This window comes from Canis lupus, chromosome 4, assembly GCF_003254725.2.
Source record: "Canis lupus dingo isolate Sandy chromosome 4, ASM325472v2, whole genome shotgun sequence".
Taxonomy (NCBI): Eukaryota; Metazoa; Chordata; class Mammalia; order Carnivora; family Canidae; genus Canis; species Canis lupus.
The window spans coordinates 20,254,323-20,269,011 of NC_064246.1; the positions used below are offsets into that span (position 1 = coordinate 20,254,323).

The 14,689-nt window shown below is 37.6% G+C and overlaps 1 protein-coding gene across 5 annotated transcripts in view; it reads left to right on the forward strand.

Annotated features, from left to right (window-relative positions):
* TET1 (tet methylcytosine dioxygenase 1) overlaps window positions 1-9,606 on the forward strand; it is a 138,600-nt gene extending 128,994 nt beyond the window's left edge. For all 5 annotated transcript variants that reach the window (XM_049109010.1, XM_035715474.2, XM_049109009.1 and 2 more), the window contains one exon: window positions 151-9,606. In XM_049109010.1, the coding sequence (XP_048964967.1) occupies window positions 151-1,163 (1,013 nt within the window). In that variant the 3' untranslated portion in view covers window positions 1,164-9,606. The remainder of the gene's footprint in view (window positions 1-150) is intronic.
* The last annotated feature ends 5,083 nt before the right edge of the window (window positions 9,607-14,689 follow it).

Consider the following 14,689-nt stretch of genomic DNA (forward strand, 5'->3'; position numbering starts at 1 on the left):
TTAAAGTCAATAGAACAAAACTGACCAAGTTCACCATCATCGATGTTTTGTTATATTATCCTTTGTATTTCTGTGTTAAGATACTCAGAAACAACTACCCAAAGCAGTATTGTACTTATCTTTGCATTTGGTGTCCTTTTCTCTGTTTAGGGAATAAAACAGAAGCCTTGCAACTTGAAATAAAAAGTGAAACTGAACCCCATTTTATCTTCAAAGGTTCGGACAACACTAAAACCTACTCACTGACCCCATCCATTCCTCACACATTGAAAGAGGCAAACATATCTCCAGGTTTCTCCTGGTCCCCTAAGACCACATCAGCCACAACAGCTCCCTTTAAGAATGATGTGTCAGTTTCTTACGGGTTTTCAGAAAGAAGTAGCAATCCCCACTGCACAATGCCTTCTGCAAGACACAGTGGTGCTAATGCAGCTGCTGGGGAATGCACTGGAATTGCACAGCCTGGTGAAGTAGTTGCTCTTTCCACCTTGTCTACTCCTGTGACAGAGTCCCTGGTTTATTCTGAGCCTTCCACTGGTCCATCTGAACAGCTACCTTCTAATCATCCAAACCAGCAAGCCCCATTCACCACCTCTCCTCATGACCTTACATCCTCTCTGGTGGAAGAAGATGAGCAGCATTCTGATGCAGATGAGCCTCTATCAGATGACCCCCTATCAGATGACCCCCTGTCACCTACTGAGGAGAAATTGCCCCACATCGATGAGTATTGGTCAGACAGTGAGCACATCTTCTTAGATGCCAACATTGGTGGGGTGGCAATAGCACCTGCCCACGGCTCCGTTTTGATTGAGTGCGCCCGGCGAGAACTTCATGCGACCACTCCTGTTGAACACCCAAACCGGAATCATCCCACACGCCTTTCCCTTGTTTTCTACCAGCACAAAAACCTGAATAAGCCCCAACATGGTTTTGAACTAAACAAAATTAAGTTCGAGGCTAAAGAAGCTAAGAATAAGAAAATTAAGGCCTCAGAGCAGAAAGACCAGGCAGCTAATGAGGTTCCTGACCTGTCCCCTGAAGTTAATGAATTGAACCAAATTCCTTCTCATAAAGCGTTAACATTAACCCATGACAATATTGTCACCGTGTCCCCTTATGCTCTCACACATGTTGCAGGGCCCTATAACCATTGGGTCTGAAGGCTTTTCTCCCCTTAATGCCTTTGCTAGTGCAGTGTATTTTTTCAAGGTGCTGTTAAAAGAAAGTCATGTTGTCGTTTACTTATCTTCATCTCACCCATTTGAAGGCTGAGGTTAAAAAAACAAAAACAAAAACAAAAATGGGGTGGGTGTTTCTTAACTGTGACTATATTTTGACAATTGGTAGAAGGTGCACATTTTAAGCAAAAATAAAAGTTTTATAGTTTTAAATACATAAAGAAATGTTTTGGTTAGGTGTTAACCTTGATAGAATCACTCAGTTTGGTGCTTTAAATTAAGTCTGTTTACTATGAAACAAGAGTCATTTTTAGAGGATTTTAACAGGTTCATGTGCTATGATATAAAATCAAGATACAGTGTTAACTCTACACAGCTCCTGGTGCTTACCCACATCAACAGTTAAAAATAAGCTGCATTATTATGTCATGGTGCCATCGTTCCAACATCTTCCAATCATTGCTAGAAAATCGGCATATTCCTTTGAAATAAACCAATGAAATGTTTTCTCTCAAAATATCTCCTATATAAAATAATTCAATATTGTTAATGGTTGGAGGCTGTTCATAAATTGTAAATATATATTTTAAAAGCACTTTCTATTTTTAAAAGTAACTTGAAATAGTATAGCATAAGAATCTTATTGTTTATTGTTTGTGCATATTTGCATACAAGAGAAATCATTTATTCTTGCTGTGTAGAGTTCCATCTTGTTAACTGCAATATGTATTCTAATCATGTATATGGTTTGTTGTTGTTTTTTTTTTAATGTTGTCCTTTCTCATGCAAATATTAGCTACTTCTATAAAATAGTTAGAACATGCAAAAATTGTTAATTTTCTCTAAAATTGGAATTAGGAAGCATATCACCAATATCTGTTAACATTTTATTTGGAACTAAGTAAGCGTGGTCTCTTCTGATTTATCAAGCAACAGTGGCCCCAATTTACTTTAACTCCAGCTTTCTGAATATAATCATGAAAGGTTTTTCCAAAAGGAGATGGGACATAGTAGTATTCAGAAGAGTCAAATGCTTCTAAAGTTTCAAGGTGATAAAATTTAAAAATTAAGTAGCCAGAACCCTACCCATCCCAAATTGCCTTATTTGTTCTGAAACTCAATCTGGTAGAGTAAGAATAAAATTCCTATAGAAATCTTTTGAAAAGAAATCCCCTAATGTCATCCTATATCCACACATCCCAAACAGTAGAAGTGGTGTTCAAAGTATGGTATTGTCCATTAAGAGCTAATCCAAAGTAGTTTATCTAAGCATATTAGTTTTAGGGAAAAAACTCATCTTCTCTGATAATTGCCTATGTTCTAGGTAACAGGAAAATAGGCATTCCGTTTATGTTAGCCTTCCCATTATTTTTTCCCATTACTTATTGACTCATTTTATAACAAAACAAAAGGGATTGCCCAAACAAAATGTTTAGAACAAGAAATTTCAATGAAATACTTGATTCTATTAAAATGCAGAGGTGCTATAACATTCAAAGTGTCAGATACCTTGGGAGTGTGGAAAACCTAAATAATGGTGCTTCTCCCTTGGAAATGCCATAGGAAGCCCACAACTGCTAATACTCAACAATTTTGGTGCAAAAGCAAACAGTTCCAGCAAGCTCTAAAGAAAAACTCATTGTAACTTATATTAAAATAATATATGGTGCAAAGTATCAGTTTCAAGCTTTTGACTAATCCAAGTGAAGGAATATGAAGGGATTGTATATAACAAATATCCATTGGTAGTCCATCATCTTGTACAAGTAGATTTCTGCTTTTTGAATATGTAAAGTAGGGTGATTCATTGACTTTAGTATTTTGTGTGCCTTAGATTTCCGTTTTAAAACATGTATATTTTTGTGAGCCTAAGGTTTCTTATACATATAAGTATATAAATAAGTGATTGTTTATTATTTCAGCTGCTTCCTTAAGATATTTACTAGTATTAGACTATCAGGAATACACCCTTGTGATATTTCGTTTTAGATATTAGGCCTTAGCTCCCACTAGAAATTATCTCCTCACCAGATTTAATGAATCAAGTTTTAAGACCCTTTAACCATCCACCCATCTTTCTTCCCTTCAGTTACTGAACGGCTGCAGAATTTAAATAATAGCTTTTGTTTTTCTTTGAATTGCCACCCATGACACAGTAAGCATGAAGAATTAAAATCTTAAAAAGATGCTTTTATCCTTTTTTTTTTTTTTCCAAAGAAACAGTAAATTTCCTTCAAAAGAATCCATTGTAGGGGCGCCTGGCTGGCTCAGCCAGTAGAACATGCGACTCTTAATCTCAGGTCTTGAGTTCGAGCCCCATCTTGGGCATAGAGTCTATTTAAAATTGTAAAAACAAAAAGAACGAAGGAATCCATTGTAATATATCTGCAGCAGTTCAAATCAGTGTCACTACCGTTGAGTAAGTTTCTTAAGAAACTTGAACCACCAGTGTTATTTAGGAGAATACTGGGATTTGTGAAGTTGGTTGCAGTTGCCCAAAGCAAGTACATGAAAATATCCCTTCTCAACTGAAATGTTATAAAATGTTCCATTATTATAATTAACACCATCAATGTCCTGTCTCAATTGATAACACCATGGTGGGAACCACTTGTGATTCCTACTTTGTTGGACTCTCATAAGTTAAACAGTTTACCATCCCATTATCTGCCCTGTGATTTTTTTTAAGCTTATGCTTATTCAATGTTCTCCAGCATTTGTGATTGTATGCTAGTGACACTGCTTTTAGAATGCTTTTATGAAGCAAGGAAATAAATTTGTTTGAAATGACATTTTCACTCAGAAAACTGGTCATCTAACATTATTTCTGCACCTTTTATTATGTTTTACTAGAACGATCACCTTTGGCTTTACCCATCTTACAGTACTCAAAATTAGTTTTTCAATCTTCTGCCCTTGTTCATGGTATAATTTAATTAATTGATACATGACCCCCAGTTAACCCGACCTGTCCATACTATGTTACAAACTTACTAACTACAATGAGCTGTCTATTTTAGAATCCTACAAAAATATCACACTGCCTTTCAAAATCCCATTTCTAATGGCTCTCGGCCGTGGTTGAAAAAAATTTCTGCTTATCGGCCTTACCTACAGCTTTCCAATTCATCCACAAAGTACCAACTACATCATGTCATAGACTTAGCTGAAATATATTAACTGAAAGTGAGGCTTGCTGAAAATGTATAGCTGTAGGTAAATTTTTACATGTTAGCAAAATGTTTGCAGCCTTAACCTTCCAACATCTTTGTTATGCAATCTGCATGTGGATGAAATAATTTAATTTGTTAAATATAGAATTTCAACTAGATGAGATCCATAAGCAATTTACTTAAGACATAACCCCAATACATAATTAATTGAATGCATACCCTTGTGTAAATGAGATAATAATTCATGCAAAGTAACCTACTTCCTAATGTTATTACTTAAGTGGACTCAAACTGATTATCATTTATTCCACAACAGCATGTATGAAAATAACTCAAACTACTTAAGTTTATTCCTTAAAACAAATCCTATTGAGATTTCTTTTTTATCTGCGACAAAGTTTTGACATTGCATGACAACTTCCACCAATAGTGGGCACAGGATTTCCTTTGAATGTGCCGAGTAAATCAGTAGCTGTATATGACTTTTAATAATATATAGCTATCTTCTATTTCACAACTTCTTGATGCATGGAAATTTTCTTTTTGTCTACATTTAGTATAACTGTGAATTTTGACCTTTTGTAAAGATTTATGATGAGAATTGTGAAATAATATGGTAGTGGCCTCTCACAGCTCTAGAAGACACCTCAGAAGTCATATAGTTCAATCACTGGGGCCCAGAGAGCAGATGTTAATGTCAATGTGTACTTATGTTTATAATTAGAATTGAAACAATCAAAGGAAGGCCACTTTATGCTTAGGAGGACTCGAGGAAACAAACTCTATTTGCTCACCCAGAGAGTATCTTACCACTGGGAAATAACCTTATTGTGGTACAAGTAAAGATTAAAAAGGCTTTTTTTTTTTCTGTTGGGTTTTCTTGCTTTTTGTTTTTCTGAGAAATTCTGGAAAGCCAGTCAAATGAAGTTGGATCAAGATTCCCCTGCCTGCAGAGTTTTGTGGGCCTTGTGTGGGAAATCTAGCTTTTACCTATGAAGCTATCCTGTTAACTCATCCAACAAAATGTGGCAGTAGCCTGAATTAGCTATTTCAAATATATATATACACACACACACCAGGTACTTACATAGTACAGGCTTTTATTTCTCCTGGAAATATGCATATACAAGGAGGTAGAAAAAATTGAATGAAAGGGTTCGGGAAAGTATACCCATTGTATATACTACCTAGCCATGGTTGTACAGTCTATTCACACCTCTTGCCAATTGGCTTCACAATTAAGTCCTAGCATAGTTAATTTTGATGTGATTGTCTACATATATTAGAATACTGTTTTATTGTGCACAGCTCTGAAACTTTCCTGTAAGTGTATTGAACTTGTAACTTCAACATCAACAGTTGAGGCACACTTCAACTAGGTGATACAGTGTCCTGATTCCTGAAGAGTCTGGATTTACCCAAATCAAATTGTGCTCCACATGTGCTTTCTTCTAATAGATTTAGGAAATGAGGCCATTCATGGTTCTGGAATGCAAGTCAAAAAATCAGCGTGTCAGAAGCTAAATTTGTGTATTTTCTTGGAATGTGCTGAAATTTATTGGCTTTCTTTCCTCTCTTGTGTAAAATAAGAGTCCTCTGTTAATTTTAGAGATGGTAAAACTGGCTTTTATGTAAGACCTCACTTTTTGTCCACATTGAACTCTACAAACTTGAATTCTCTGCTTTCCAGTATATCTGGATGACTTTCATTCAATTCCTGTTCCTTCTGGGCACCCAATCAAATACTATTGTTCACTTCGAAAAGCATATATTTTAATCCTTCAGGTAATGCAAAGATGTAATATAACTTGCTATAATTAAAGCAAAACTTTGTCTAAGGTAGGGATGTTATTATCAGATGTTAAACATATGACCTGACTTAACTGATTTATGTTTGAGTGCAACTTGGGAAACTTTTGTTTAGCGGTATAAACCTAGTTTTCCTAAAAATAGAAATTCTGTCCCTAGCAGCTGTGATGAAAGGCATTCTCTCTTGTCTTGTTCATCAGGAAAAAATCTTGCAGCTGTCAGAAACATGTTCGCTTTTGGAGAAACAGTGTTGAAAAGTAATTTCATTTGTTCTTCATTTGGCTAGGTATAAACTTAACCATCTTTGACCAGAAACTCTGCTTGTTATTATTTTTCTTTTTTCATTTTACTGAAGCCATGGTGTCACTAAATGTACTTTCTTTTTCTAGTTTTGATTCTTTCCTCTGATTTTCTTTAAATTAAAACTATGTCGCTTCCCCTCTCTATTCTGCGTCCACTCCCCATGTCCCTACACAAATACACATGGTTCTTGTTAAGAATAGCAGTCATCTTGGTCAAGTTGTCTTTTCCTGCTTTCTAAAATCCTGATTCATAAGTATTTTGTGGAATAATACCAAAAGGGATCACAATCTTTTATTCAGTCATTTTCTGTCGGAGGCAAATTCAGTTTTTAGGGTTATAGTGGTCATGAGACCACAGGTGAGCATCCACTTTTTAACAATCCCAACAATGTTTGACTCTCAACATGTTTCTTGGTGTTTGAGTGTTTTGCAAGAACTTGTATCAGAAGTTAAATATTCTAGCACTATTCCTATATAGCTTTGCTATTTCTCTATAATGCATCATACTAATTATTAGTGGTTTGACCAGTGGCTTTGAATTAATAATGGGTCTGATTTATACAGTAGACAATTTTTTTTCACATGTTTTATCCCCCAGCCCAGTTTTGCGGATGGTCTTTACTCTCCAATGTAAATTTACCCCTTCGAAATTTGGGTTTTTGTGATAATAGGAACTATTCTATAATCTGGGTGAGAAAGATTTAAAAAATGAGCTGAAAGTAGTTTGAGAATTCTTAAAGATGAGATAGATCAGGTATTTGGAGTTGTGAATGTACTAGGGGGAAGTTAAGGTGCAGGAAGAAGGGAGAATTGTGTTCCCATCAGCAATCTGCAGGTTCACTCCACCATCTCAACACCAAAACATACTGTAATAGCTTTTCCCACCTTGTAGCAGTTTATCTGAAAAAAATGAGGAACCATTGTGAATGTAAATATGGTAGTAAGAAAACTTATAACCCCTAGACTTTATAATGTTTTAGGTTATCAAACTGCTTTCACTGTGTACTCTCTTTGTCTCCCCAACACGGAAGGTTGGACAGATGTCCAAATACTCCTCTTACTGGTGAAGAACCTGCAGGTTGGCAAGAATAGCAAATGCCTTGCTCCAGTCACAGAGCAAGTCCACCCATCTGAGATCAAACCATTTCAATCCTGCAGACTGACTGCTAAATGCATTTCTGCACCATAAACTATGACTTACAGAGTGTTATTGAGCAGAAATTGTCAGACCTGATCTAAGAATAATACAAAACCTACTTATTGTGTGCAAAACATGCTTCTCAACTTTGTTTCCATTATTTATTTAGCCAGTGATTTTTGTATGCATACTTTGGAAGGTCTCCCCAAATTCCCAGGACTTCTGCATTAGGGCTTAGATTAATGAAGCTGTAGTTTTCCCCCTGTAAGTAAGCTTTTTAATGAAGAATGTCCCTGTATTACTAAAACAAAAGGAAACCTCAGTAATATTTGTCTAAAAATATTATTTTTTTAAAAACTGAGATCAGCAACTCATAATCAAAGTTTAACGTATTTGTTATATTGAAATGCAGGTTTCTAGAAGGGAATGTGCTGGGTAAACTGACTTAGTTCCCAGGCCCCTGTGGTAAAAATGTAAAGTTGTTGGCATCTCTTAAGAGTTAGTAAGTACTGTCTCCCACTTATTTAAGTATTTTGTTTTGTTTTTTGTTCTGCTTTGTTTCCAGCCACGTAAAGTGTCCAAAGTTTAAACATATCTTTGCCCAGAGAGTTAAGAAAAATAATGAGATGTATTTGTAAAGTTTTGGGTAAGCTCTTTATAATTATAAAGAGGTGGGATATTTTGGCATTTCCATCAGTACATTTTGGGTTACTAATGAAAAACCCAAACTTACCTAAATAATCAAATAAATTCCACTTTTGATGATTTGGTTCAATAACTGCCTATCCTCACTAATGCCTGTTTGTGATATTATAAAATGGCTGACAACATAGGACTTTACAAAAACAGCTCTTAGAAAAAAAAACAGAAACAAAACAAAGACTAAATATTTTATTAATATGTATGGTCATTTTTTTTAAACTTCTATAACAGATAACATTGTGATAGGTGCTTTAAGAGAAATATTTTTCCAGAAATGGTTTTATAGTAAATGGGGGGGCAGCTTTTGCATTGTGATGTATGGGTGGATAGTCATCTTTGAGTTACTAAGAAATCATGAAGTGTTCCCTGAAGAGAAACTCATAAAACTATTTGGCAGAAAGAAAAGCATTAATTTCTAGTTTCTTTATTTTCTCTTGTGTTATATGGTGGCCTATATCACGTGTAGATTCACGTGTATATCAATACTTTGGCTCAAAGGAGAAGACAGTGCTTATCAATAGTGGGTGTAAAATATTCAGATTCTTCATTATGGGGAAATAGAGTAGCATTGACTTTTCAATAGAGAAATACCAATTTCACAAGTTAATATTCCTGTCTCTACGTGACTTTTTCTCTCCTTTGAGTATATTTACTATTTATTTTGTACCTTTGATTTTTTTGCTTTGGGGGATTTATTTTTACCTATTGCAGTCCTACTGTATTAAATATCCCATATAATGAAATAAGTTAGTAAGGGAAAGATTTTAAAACTCCATAAAATCTGGTTTGGGTTCTTAATATATGGGAGAAACAGTTTCAAGAAAAAGCACTTCACCATGCAGAAGGGAAAGAGTAGTCTTAATTATGATGACTTCAATTCAGGATCAAGATGTAGTGCTCTGCATACAAGGGAACACTTACTAGCAGTACTTGAAGACTTGTGAGTTGGAATTGCATGTTACTTGAAAGACCTAATTAAGCTAAATTTTGGTGCACAGCAGTTGTACATGATTTCATGTTTATGTAGCAAAATGCATTGAAATGTACTAGTATTGAAACATACATGTAAAGATAGTTGTGGAAATTGTCTATTATATTTTCCTTGTGTGTCTCATTTATTTAGAGCACAAAGTTTTTTTTTTAAGTGTTCTAACTGAATAAGGCTAAATGAATACTGTAATTGAAATTATATTTTAAATCTTTGTCATGAGTTTTTAAAAAAACTATTGCAAATTGTATCATTCCTGATTACACAGAACTTTGTGGGTGGTTTTAAATAAATTTTATACTTCTATTTTGCACCTGGTAGTCTAATTTTTCTTTCCTCTTCAAAATAATATTTTAAAATTTTAATATCCAATAAAAATCACACATTTTTAACTTTAAAGGACTTTGAGATTTAACATTTGGAGATGTCCAATTGTGTGCATTATGCCCAACATAAAATCAAGATGGAATCCTTACTTACTTTTTTTTTTTTTTTTACACTTTGGAGGGTCTTTTTTTATTTTTTAAGTAGGCTCCATGTCCAATGTGGGGCTTGAATTCATGACCCTGAGATTAAGAATCACATGCTCTACTGACTGAGCCAAGCAGACACCCCTTTGACACCCTTATTTTGGGATCTCTGGGTGGCTCAGCAATTTAGCGCCTGCCTTCCGCCCGGGGCGTGATCCTGGAGTCCCCAGATAGTCCAACGTCAGGCTTCCTGCATGGAGCCTGCTTCTCCCTCCACCTGTGTCTCTGCCTCTCTCTCTCTGTCTCTCTCTCTGTCTCTCTCTCTGTCTCTCGTGAATAAATAAGTCAAATCTTTAAAAAAAACAAAACCCTAATTTTGTACCAAAACCCTTGAATTTTATATAAATTATTTAACTCCCACAGTAATGCTATTAAGTAAGGACTTTTACCAACCTCACTTTACAGATTAATTCTGAAGTTTAACCTAGTAATTGTCAAAGCTAGTGTCTGGCTCCGTGGCTTAGCTGGTTAAAGCGCCTGTCTAGTAATTGTCAAAGCTTTAAATCAACTTGGATCAAGACTAACTCATGCCCTCCCATACATTTTTTGTTATTTTAATAAACAATTCTGAACACAGTATGCTAACAGTATTTTAAAGTTCACATCCTAATGTATTTAATAAAACCTGAAGTGAAAAAAAATTAATAGGCTTTTAGTGATATTATAGCAAATATCACAATGTAATAAATTACTTTAAATTCATGTAATCTGAAAAAAAAAATAAAAAAATAAATTCATGTAATCTGGTCCGGTTGCTAGATCATGTGACTCCTAATCTCAGGGTTGTGAGTTCAAGTCCCATGTTGGGTGTAGAGTTTAAAATTAATTGATTAGAAATCCCTGGGTGGCTCAGTGGTTTAGCGCCTGCCTTCCTCCAGGAGTGTGATACTGGAGACCCCGGATCGAGTCCCACATCGGGCTCCCTGCATGGGGCCTGCTTCTCCCTCTGCCTGTGTCTCTGCCTCTCTCTCTCTCTCTCTCTCTGTGTCTCTCATGAATAAATAAATAAAATCTTTTAAAAAAATTTATTGATTGATTGATCTGAAACCCAACTCCCCTGATGTAGCATCTGGTATTTCTCTTCCTTCTAGTAATGGGAACAACTCCCTCCCCGACCAGAACTCCTCCTCAGGTTTACCTGGGCACCTAGAGACTACATTTTCCACCTTATTCCTGGCTGGTTGAAAGGCAGATATGGGGCAGCCCGGGTGGCACAGCGGCTTAGCACCGCCTTCAACCCAGGGTGAGTTCTTGGAGACCCGGGATCAAGTCCCATGTCAGGCTCCCTGCGTGGAGCCTGCTTCTTCCTCTGCCTCTCTCTCTCTCTCTCTCTCTCTCTCTCTCTCTCTCTGTCCCTCATGAGTAAATAAATAAATAAAATCTTTTTAAAAAGGCAGATATGGGAGTTAGGCTGACCATACAAACATGGGCATCACACTAAGTAATGTCAGAACAGCAAAACACAAGAAACTCCACTTAGGATGACCTACTCTCCTGACCCACCTATCAACTTTGTCTTTATACAAAAGTAAGTATTCTTTTCTATTATTTTGCTCCTGCTAAACAGTTCAATGAATGTTGTAACTAAAAATCCACCTCACAAGACAAGTATCATGTTTTTTTAATCTTCAGGCCAAATATACTGTTTCTTTCCTCTAGTGACAGTTTCTAGATTCTGTATCTTAATACTCTCTAGACAACAGCCTATTTATTTATTTATTTATTTATTTGGCTCCGTAGGATGCTTAACCAACTAAGCCATCCAAGATCTTTTAAAAGATTTGTGTAATTTTTTTTAAAGATTTTATTTATTTATTAAAGAGAGAGAGAGGCAGAGGGAGAAGAAGGCTCCGTGCAGGGAGCTGGATGTGGGACTCGAACCTGGGTCTCAATCCCGACACTCCAGGATCATGCATGCCCCAGGCTGAAGGCGGCACTAAACCACTGAGCCACCCAGGCTTCCCAAGATTTGTGTAATCTTTTAAAAGCCGATCTCAGGAGTGCTGGGGTGGCTCAGTTGGTTGACAGACCAATCTTTTTTTTTTTAAATTCATTTTAAAGAGACAGCTATAGACAGCTATCGAGAGCTTATGCAGGGGAAGGGTAAGAGAGAGGGAGAAGCAGACTCCTCACTGAGCAGGGTGCCCTAATTGGAGCTCCATCCCAGGACCCTGGATCATGATCTGAACCAAAGGCAGATCCTGGGATCCCTGGGTGGCGCAGCGGTTTGGCGCCTGCCTTTGGCCCAGGGTGAGATCCTGGAGACCCGGGATCGAATCCCACATCAGGCTCCCGGCATGGAGCCTGCTTCTCCCTCTGTCTGTCTCTCTTTCTCTCCCTCTCTCTGTGATTATCATAAATAAATAAAAAATTAAAACGGGGATCACTGGGTGGCGCAGCGGTTTGGCGCCTGCCTTTGGCCCAGGGCATGATCCTGGAGACCCGGGATCGAATCCCACGTCGGGCTCCCAGTGCATGGAGCCTGCTTCTCCCTCTGCCTATGTCTCTGCCTCTCTCTCTCTCTGTGACGATCATAAATAATAAATAAAAATTTATTTTAAAAAAAGTGTTAAAAAAAATTAAAACAAAAAACAAAAACAAAGGCAGATCCTCAGTTGACTGAGCCACCCAGGCACCCTGAGAGACCAACTCTTAATTTCAGATCAGGTCTTGATCTCAGGGTTGTGAGTTGGAGCTCCACCAAGGCACTGCCCTTGGTACAGTCTCCTCGAGTTTCCCTCTCCTTCTCTCCCGCCTTGGGTGTGCTCTCTCTCTCTCTCTTTTTTTTAAATCAACTTTTAAATTTTTTATTTTTTTTTTTTTTTTTTTTTTTTTTTTTTTAAATTTTCATTTATTTATGATAGTCACAGAGAGAGAGAGAGAGGCAGAGACACAGGCAGAGGGAGAAGCAGGCTCCATGCACCGGGAGCCTGATGTGGGATTCGATCCCGGGTCTCCAGGATCGCGCCCTGGGCCAAAGGCAGGCGCCAAACCGCTGCGCCACCCAGGGATCCCTACTTTTAAATTTTTTAAAAAGATTATTTATTTATTTATTTATTTATTTATTCATGAGAGAGAGAGAGGAGACAGAGGAGAAGCGGGCTCCCTGAGGAGACCCCAATGGGTGACTAGATCCCAGGTCTCCAGGATCAGGCTCTGGGCTGAAGGCGGTGCTAAACCGCTGAGCCACCCAGGCATCCCTCTCTCTCTCTCTTTCTCAAATAAATCAATAAATCTTTTTAAAAATGATAAAAAATAGGGGTGCCTGGGTGGCTCATCAGTTAAGTGTATGCCTTAGGCTCAGATCATGATCTCCCAGGACCCTGCATCGGCCTCCCTGCTCAGAGGAGAACCTGCTTCTCCCTGTGCTGCTCCCTCTGCTTGTGCTCTCTCACTCTCTCTGTCAAATAACTAAAAATCTCTTTAAAAAATAAAAATTGGGATCCATGGGTGGCGCAGCGGTTTGGCGCCTGCCTTTGGCCCAGGGCGCGATCCTGGAGACCCGGGATCGAATCCCATGTCGGGCTCCCGGTGCATGGAGCCTGCTTCTCCCTCTGCCTGTGTCTCTGCCTCTCTCTCTCTCTCTCTCTCTCTCTGTGACTATCATAAATAAATAATAAAAAAATAAATTAAAAAAAAATAAAAAAATAAAAATTAATGGGATGCCTAGGTGGCTCAGCAGTTGAGCATCTGCCTTTGGCTCAGGGTGTGATCCCGGAGTTCTGGGATCGAGTCCCACATCAGGCCCCCTACATGGAGCCTGCTTCTCCCTCTGCATGCGTCTCTACCTCTCTATGTCTGTCATGAATAAATAAAATCTTTTCTTAAAAAAATTTTAAATTAAATTAAAAATAAAAACAGATCTCAGATCATGGTATTTCTCTACTTAAAAGACCTCTATGGCTTTCCACTGCATTTAATATAAAACCAAACTCCCTACTTAGTCTGTAAAGCTCTGGGAATCCAGCTCCTGCCAACCTGTCTGCTCTCATTTATCAGGCTCCAGCCACGGTGAGCTATATAGTTCCTTGAAGAGGCCAAACTCTTAACTCAAACCCTTTGTACCTTTGCTTCATCCCTACCTTCAGATTCTCACATGGCTAGATCCTTCCTGTAGTTCTCATATCAGCTCAAATGTCTTATTTTTTTTTCTACACTCAGAGATACCAATATTTATTTATTTAGTTAGTTAGTTTCCAAATGTTTATTTAAATTCTAGTTGGTGGGGCTCCTGGGTAGAATAGTTGGTTAAGTACCCAATTCTTGGTTTCTGCTCAGATCGTGATCTCAGGGTTGTGAGATCGAGCCCCACATGGGGCTCTGTGCTCACACGCAGTCTGCTTCGGTTTCTCTCTCCCTCTCCCTCTCCCTCTTCCCCCTCCCCTGTTCTCTATCTCAAAATAATATTAATTAATTAATTAATTAAATTCTGGTTAGTTAATATGTAGTGCTCAGTTCCTTGATCTTATCTGGGCACCTTCTCTCTCCTTCACTTGAACCTCCTTTTTCCAGTCACAGAATGGAATATAGCATCCCTTCCAAAATCATTAGCTCAAATATCTCACATCATGACCTCAACCTCCTATCTGCTCTGTTTGGGAGCTGTTTCCACAGCACTTTTTCTACCTCACTAGAGTCTCCGTTGATCCTTCCTCATATACAATCTTTCCTTCTCTGGCTTATTTCCTGATTTCAATAATTCTCTTGCCAACACTTTACATTCTCTTTCTAATCAGCCCTTTCTGGCAGTTTAAAGAAAAATAAGTGGCCAAAGATCAAGGAAAATCCCCTCTCCTTGCCAGGTACCAAATTTGTTACCAGGCTATTTCATAAGACGTGAATGAAAAGAATTTTAAGAAACAGGTA